The 7,451-nt window shown below is 49.6% G+C and overlaps 1 protein-coding gene across 1 annotated transcript; it reads right to left on the bottom strand.

The window, feature by feature from the left end:
• Window positions 1-2,722, bottom strand: EIF1 (eukaryotic translation initiation factor 1). Its single transcript, XM_069481422.1, has 4 exons — window positions 2,554-2,722; window positions 1,676-1,839; window positions 1,425-1,526; window positions 1-847 (listed from the first exon to the last, which is right to left on the bottom strand). Exons 1-4 carry the CDS (start codon window positions 2,582-2,584, stop codon window positions 803-805), a joined length of 342 nt encoding a protein of 113 aa, XP_069337523.1. The 5' UTR covers window positions 2,585-2,722; the 3' UTR covers window positions 1-802.
• Window positions 2,723-7,451: the final 4,729 nt, after the last annotated feature.

Raw genomic sequence — 7,451 nt, 5'->3', positions numbered from 1 at the left:
CAAGTTTTATTTAAATAAGGGTTTAAATACATTACACATAACATTAAAACTGAAAGGAAAAAAAACCAGAAACCAGTTTGTTACTTCACATGGCATTGGGCAGCTGTCGCTAGTTAAGTTGCAAGCTCTACAGCTAGCTACATAACTGATACATCCGTTTGAGATTTGTTCCCTTGTCAAAAGTTTAACTCTGATAGAAGGTTGACCTCACATTCTGATGTTTGGACATCCCTTAGCTCGGATATGTCTGGTCAAAAAGACCTTGGTGGAAAGCCAGATGTCCTACCACCCCACCAGAGGGGAGGTAGCTTCTCTAAGCTCTGCCCACCTGGAGATACCAGGGGATCTTTCTGTTACTACTAAAGGCTCCCTCTAGTGGCACAGCTGCTGTTGCTGCCTTACCCCATCCCCTCACATTCACGGAGGGTTGTCCAGGTGGTGACATTCTCTTAGGGCAGGAACGCTGCAGAGGGAGAGGCGAGGAGCTTCTGGCCAGACATAGCTGTCTGTGATCTTAGGGCTGTGGGCTTGGCTGAAACACCATGTTATTGCTTTGTTTCAGGCTTGACACTGCCAGGCGCCTCCTGCTTGACCTCTGTGTAAATGAGGGACTTCAAGACTAGACAGCATGGCTCTTTTCAGTTTATTGCATGAAGGAGTTACACTAGTCCAAGTTAAAAGCAGACCCCAAATAGTTACATTATACAAGCTGTGAGGTTTTTAAACTTGTGACAAGGGACAGAGGGGAAATTCTACCCATTGCAAGGAAATCCTCACTTAAGCTTCAGTGAGCCACAAGCACTTAAAACCCATGAACCTTCAGCTGATCGTCCTTAGCCAGTCCAATCTGCAAAGAGAAAAGGACAAAGATGAAACAGGATACAGAAGAGTCAAAGTCCCCATTCTGAGAGCAACAAATCCTGTCTTCCTGCTAACTACACTTGTCAAGAGAAAATGTGTACACCTTAGAGAACACACTGGCTCAATCCTTTTGAAACATACTGTGCCTTCCAAGATTCTGAATTAGTGTGTGTGAGGATGGAGATCAGGTAGCAGAAATCTTTTTAATTATAACAAGAACCAATGATGTAACAGAATTCTAGTTCTTAGGGAATTCAATCAAAAAAATAAATAAATAAAATCATCTATGTCCTTACAAATACAGGAACCACCCAGCATCTGCCTTATTTTAGCATGTCTGCGCGCTATGTAAATTTGCATCTGTAAAGCAGATCCACATAAACGTTAAACTTAAGGCAGGCAGGTCCCTTCTGTTTGTAGAAAAGTACTTCAAAACTCAACCGTTGTTTTCCTTAGTCTTACAAATCAAACTTCTATGTCCCCAGCAGAAATTGAATACACTAGGCAGGATCTGATATTCGCCAGCAAAGAGGCACAAACGGGAATTAAGTGACTGAACTCACCTCTACAAGGAACTGGCATATGTTCTTGCGCTGGTCACCCTGTAGCTGAATTACTTCTCCATATTCTGGATGCTCAATTACAGTACCATTGCAGGCAAATTTCTGCAAGCAGGAGGCAAGCAAAAACAAATGAGGCCGAGCAACAGCACCAAGGCACCTAATCATCCTTTTTGGTAAGCAATATAACGTAGTTAGCACCCCCTTGTGGACAAACTAAATGCAACTTCCCTACAATCTCATCTAAGACTTACCTTCTTAAACGCCTTCACTAATTTCTTTTTATCGTAATCATCAGCGATCCCTTGGACAGTAGTAAGGGTCTTCCTGCCGTTTCTCTGTTGAATTCTTATATGGATATAATCCTCAGTGCCAGCAGGAAGCAGGTCATCACCCTTACTTGCATCAGCAAAGGGGTCTGGGAAAAAAGGTTAAGCTCGTTAAGAGCTGTCACGAATCGGATGACAGCACCATCCTTCCCCTGCTCCCCCCACTGGATCTTTTGCGCGTACAGAAACCAGTGCTGAACGTCAGGGCTTGGGTCAGATCGGATGCGCCCTTTGTTGGTTCTCCCCTAACAGGTCAGTCCGGGACGGCCGGCTTCCCCAGGCACGGAGAAACCTGGGCCTCCCGCCCTGCCTCGGAAGCTGATCACGTGTCGATGGAGGCCGGGCTGGCAGGCGGCGCCCCACCCGGCTGATGCAACCCGCCGGAACCCGAGCTCCCGAGGCGGGGCCAAGCCTCCCACCCCCATTGGTGCGCGCGTTTGCCACTTAGGGCTGGCACCGCCTTTCCCTCCAGCTCCGTGACATCGGCCAGTGACGTAACGGACGTACGCAGGGCTTGCGGGAGGGGGCGGGTGTGGCCCAAGGAGGCCCGGGAGCCATTAGTAAATGCGCCACCCGAGACACCGGGCCCGCCCTAAGGCTGACCTCCCGCCCGCTCCTTCCGGTCGCGCTCAGGGTCCGACCCCAGGGCCTAGGCCTCCGGCCCGCGGCCCCGCCAACCCGGACACCCCTCCTCCGCCTGAACTTACGAAGGCCCGGAGCGTTCGGCAGCTCTCTGGGCCCTGTCTCCCGGCCCGGAGCGCCCCGCTGCCCTACCCGGGCCCGCGACCTTTCCCGTGGCTTACCGAAAGAGTGGAGGTTCTGGATAGCGGACATACGATACGATTCCTTTTCCTCGGTGGAAACGGCCTGCGGAAGGCGGCGGCGGGAGAAGGCGGGCGGGGGGGACGGAGCGTCGGGAAGCGAGGGGGCTCAAGGGGGAGGCTGCTGAGTCCTCGGCGGCGGCTCAGTGACTGGGGCGGAGGGGCGGTGCCTGTATTCACTTATATAGCCGCCCCTGTGACGCCAGCGCGCTGCCCTCACGTCCCGGCCCCACCCACGGCGTCGTGCCCCAAGCGCCCAAGGCACCGCCTCTTTCAATAGGTTCGGGGGCGGGGACACAGGACTGCGCTTGCGCAAGAACTCTTGCGGCGAGACTGCGTCCTCTTGACTCGAGGAGAGATGGGAGGGGGAGGGAAAGCTTGGTCCTTCTCGGCGCCTGCGCAATGCGGGTGGGAGGTGTCTGGGCTGCCGAGAAAACTGGCACCGGTTTCGAACGCGCCTGCGCACTATGCCCTTTGGCACATTCTCCTTTTCTTGACCCTGTTGCAACCCTACCTGCTCGGAAAGGGGTTTTTCGTGGGGTAGGTTGGATTTAGAGGCTTAGCTTCCCAAACACGACAAATCCCTGCTATGTCATACTCACCTACCTATCCACCTGTCTACCCACTCAGTCACAGGATTTAGGGCAGCACTTTGATTAATCAACATACAATAATATAATCAAAACCATAACCCCATCACCCAGATTATAATTTAATTTATTATGGAAATGGATTAATCTAATCTAAAATTCTCATTTGGAGTAAATCCATCTAAGGAAGGAATGTCCCCATCTCATTAGCATGAGTTCAAGGGACAGTAACTGGTTCTGGAGGCCTGAGAAGAATTCAGGCACCAGAGGGTGTCGCTTGTGTCGCACAAGCTGTGTGGAGTAGAGCCTTCCCAGAGCTTAGATGAATTATTTCCTTCACGACAGTTAATTTTTCTCGATCTCAGTGTGCTTACTGCAACACTCTCAGTTGCAGAAGTAAATAGAGTTGTGACAAGAGACCAAGGGCTTAAGGTTCAAAAGCCTCCAAGAGGGCCGGGCGCGGTGGCTCACGCCTGTAATCCTAGCACTCTGGGAGGCCGAGGTGGGCGGATCGTTTGAGCTCAGGAGTTCGAGACCAGCCTGAGCAAGAGCGAGACCCCACCTCTACTAAAAATAGAAAGAAATTATATGGACAGCTAAAAATATATATAGAAAAAATTAGCCGGGCATGGTGGCGCATGCCTGTAGTCCCAGCTACTCGGGAGGCTGAGACAGGAGGATCGCTTGAGCTCAGGAGTTTGAGGTTCCTGTGAGCTAGGCTGACGCCACGGCACTCACTCTAGCCTAGGCAACAGAGTGAGACTCTGTCTCAAAAAAAAAAAAAAAAAAAAAAAAGCCTCCAAGGCCAGGCAGGTGAGATCAACGAGCGCAGACAGCCAATTGTGCTGGAATAGGGTGAGGTGGGGGCTTGGTAAGAACTAGAGGTTGCCTTGGTTACTCACATCCAGTGCATTGTGTTAGATCTTCTTTTTCAAGGGAGCCTGGAAATCCATATGTTTATATAGAATCTTTTGATTTTTAAATATTGTCAATAAATTGAATTTTTGGAAAAACACTGTGCAAGCCAAACAAACAACAAAAAAATGTGTGCCCCATGGATTGCTGGTTTATGCCTCCAATAGTCAGGGTCACTGCCCTCCTGGAGTTGAAGGCTAGTGGGAGAGAGAGCAAATACAGGAATAATCAGATAATGGCAGATTGTGATAAGTCTGGAGAATGAGATAAACAGGGTGATGTGGCAATGACAGGGCCAGGCTCCTTCTTCAGATGGGGTGGTCAAGGAAGGCCTCTGAGGAGATAACATCCTAGATGACACTTAGGGGGCAGGAAGGAGTCCACTGTGGGGCAGGGCAGAGCCCACCAGAAGGAAAAGCCCTAAGAGAGGAAAAGCTAGGGGTACCTGATTATTTTGATACTATATTTACTAAATAATCTGTTGATGAATAATTTGTCTTCCTTGACATCAGGAAAGAGGAACCATGCCTTGAAGTCATGGTCATCCCTATCTCATGGTCTTCCTAGTTTGGGAAGCTGAGGACCCATCCTGCCAACCTGGGAACCTTTACGTTCACAGACATGGTTCTGCTGGACAGGGTTTGGGGAGATCGTGTGTATGAGTCAGAGCTGTCTTTCCCAGTGCACACCCAATATTTTGTTAGATGAAATTTTAAAATCTCAAGGTGGACAACTTAACCTTTCCTTTTATATATTTATTTTTTTGAGACAGAGTCTTGCTCTGTTGGCCGGTCTAGAGTGCCGTGGCGTCGGTCTAGCTCACAGCAACCTCACACTCCTGTACTCAAGCAATCCAACTGCCTCAGCCTCCCAAGTAGTTGGGACTACAGGCATGCGCCACCATGCCTGGCTAATTTTTTTTTTCTATATATTATTTTTAGCTGTCCATATTATTTCTTTCTATTTTTAGTAGAGACAGAGTCTCACTCTTGCTTAGGCTGGTCTCAAATTCCTGAGCTCAAACAGTCCACCCACTCAGCCTCCCAGAGTGCTAGGATTACAGGCGTGAGCCACCGTGTCTGGCCTTAACCTTTCCTTTTAGGAAACAATCTTTTCTGTGTTGTTAAAGAAATCCTGGTCAGGCAAGGTGGCTCATGCCTTTAATCCTAGCACTCTGGGGGGCAGAGGTGGGAGGATCACTTGAGGTCAGGAGTTCGAGACCAGCCTGAGCAAGAGTGAGACCCCATTCCTATTAAAAATAGAAAAAATTAGCAGGGCGTGGTGGCATGTGCCTGTAGTCCCAGCTACTTGGGAGGCTGAGGCAGGAGGACTGCTTGAGCCTAGGAGTTTGAGGTTGCAGTGAGCGAGGCTGATGGCACGGCACTCTAGCCCAGGCAACGGAGTGAGACTCTGTCTCAAAAAAAAAAAATGCTTTTCTGCCCTGAGTTTATCAAGATATTCTGTATTTTCTTTCCTTCTTTTTTTCTTTTTTGAGATAGAGTCTTGCTCCGTTGCTTGGGCTAGAGTGCAGTGGCATCATCCTAGTTCAGTGCAACCTCAGACTCCTGGGCTGAAGCAATCCTCCTGCCTCTGCCTCCCAAGTAGCTGGGACTACAGGCACAGCCACCACGCCCCACTAATTTTTTCTATTTTTAATAGAGACAAGGTGTTGCTCTTGCTCAGGCTGCTCTCGAACTCCTGACCTCAAGTGATCCTCCCGCCTCAGCCTCCCAGAGTGCCAGGATTACAGATGTGAGCAACTGTGCCCAACCTAAGATATTCTGTATTTTCCTTCAACAGTTTTAAAGCTTTGCTTTTCATATTTAGGTCTTTAAGCTGCCTGTAATTTATTTTTGTGTGTTGTGTAAGACAGGGGTCTGATTTTTTCCCCTATATGGATAGCCAGTTGTCCCTGCACCACTTATTGAATAATACATCTTTTCTGTACATAGTTGTCATGCCTCCTCTACCATAATGGTGTTTTTATATATGTGTGGGTTTATTTCTGGAGTCTCTGTTCTGTTCCACTGGTGTGTTTATCCCTGAGTCGCACTCTCTTATTTTAAGAGCTCTATAAAAAGTCATGATGTCCAGTAGGATGAGTCCCTCCACTTTGTTCTTCAGAATTATCTTGGCTGTTGCTTGTCTTAGTTCCCTTTTCAGCCTTGTGGCATCTTACCCTCCTGACAGTCTGTGCCATAGCAGGTCTTTGAAGCACCCCAGACTTTCTCATCTCAGGGCGTTTGTACATGCTCCTCCCTTTGTTTTGAACACATTCTTCTCTCCTCTTCGTTTGGCATCTCCCACTCATCCTTCAGTGCTCAGCTGGGCTTGTCCATTCGTCTGGGAAGACTGTGCTGGGGACCTTTCTCTGGGTCCCCATTTCCCATTTTGGCACTTATCATACACTGCCTTTTGCTTACCTGTTCTTTGGACAGGCTACATAATTTGTGAGGTTCTTTGTTCAAAATGGCTAAGAAGTTCAAGACAGTGACAGCAGAGCATTAAACCAAGCACCTTCTAAGTGCAGTGTGACTTGCACAGGTTGCATGCCCTTGACTCTAACCCTGCCTCTTATTTGTCTCCCCTGCTAGGCTGTAAGCTCAAAGAGCAGGGTGCACGCCTGCCTCCTCTGCTCTGTAGGTGAGGTAGGTGAATGAACGCGTGGACATCCATTGTAGGTGCTCAGTTACTAGGAATGGCCGACCTCTGGCTCCAGGCTGTAACCTCTGCCACCCTCTTAGACAGTCTTGGGGTAGAGGGTTGAGAAAAATCTCAGAGGTCTGCCTCTGGGCTCCAAAGGGAACTGTGGCCTCCTGGTGCAGGGCAGGGAGGGGGGCTGTAGGTAAGCCACACTGCCCAGCTCCTCCTGCAGAGCCCTGGCCAGCTGGAGCCACTGTGCCCGATGCCAGACCTGACCTCAGTGTATTGTAAACAGTTATTGCCACACACACACACACACACACACACACACACTTTGCCCCGTGTGGGATGTAGGTGAGAGGGCAGGTCTGTGGTGGGTGGCTAGGGAAGCAGGACACCCAGTTCTCAAGTTGTCACCAGATTCCTAGGTGGCCTGGTTCACCTCTCAGGGCTTCAGTTTTATCCCCCATGAAAGGAGAACTGGGTGATTTCTTCCCAGGTATAACGCCTAAAGCTCTGTGCTCCCTGGTCGGGAGCATTTCCAGGCAGTGTTTATTGGAGTCTGCCTTCCAGTGTGGAAGGTTGTCCCAGCCCCGGGAGCTTGTGGAGCAATCATGGCACCAGGATTAATCTGTCTGAAAGTGACATGTATGCCTGCTGGTAACACCGGCTTCTTCCTCACTGTGCTCCTGGTTCTGAGGTGCCGTCACCCGGGCAGCCAAGGGCAGGGTA

Source organism: Eulemur rufifrons, chromosome 9 (assembly GCF_041146395.1).
Source record: "Eulemur rufifrons isolate Redbay chromosome 9, OSU_ERuf_1, whole genome shotgun sequence".
Classification (NCBI taxonomy): domain Eukaryota; kingdom Metazoa; phylum Chordata; class Mammalia; order Primates; family Lemuridae; genus Eulemur; species Eulemur rufifrons.
This window is presented reverse-complemented; position numbering and strand designations above follow the sequence as displayed.

Excerpts from the sequence above, each read along its gene's own strand:
- EIF1 (XM_069481422.1), bottom strand. The coding sequence starts at position 2,584 with ATGTCCGCTATCCAGAACCTCCACTCTTTCG. Across the intron at positions 1,527-1,675 it reads TAGTGAAGGCGTTTAAGAAG|AAATTTGCCTGCAATGGTAC; the intron begins GTAAGTCTTAGA and ends TCCTGCTTGCAG. Across the intron at positions 848-1,424 it reads TATGCCAGTTCCTTGTAGAG|ATTGGACTGGCTAAGGACGA; the intron begins GTGAGTTCAGTC and ends TTCTCTTTGCAG.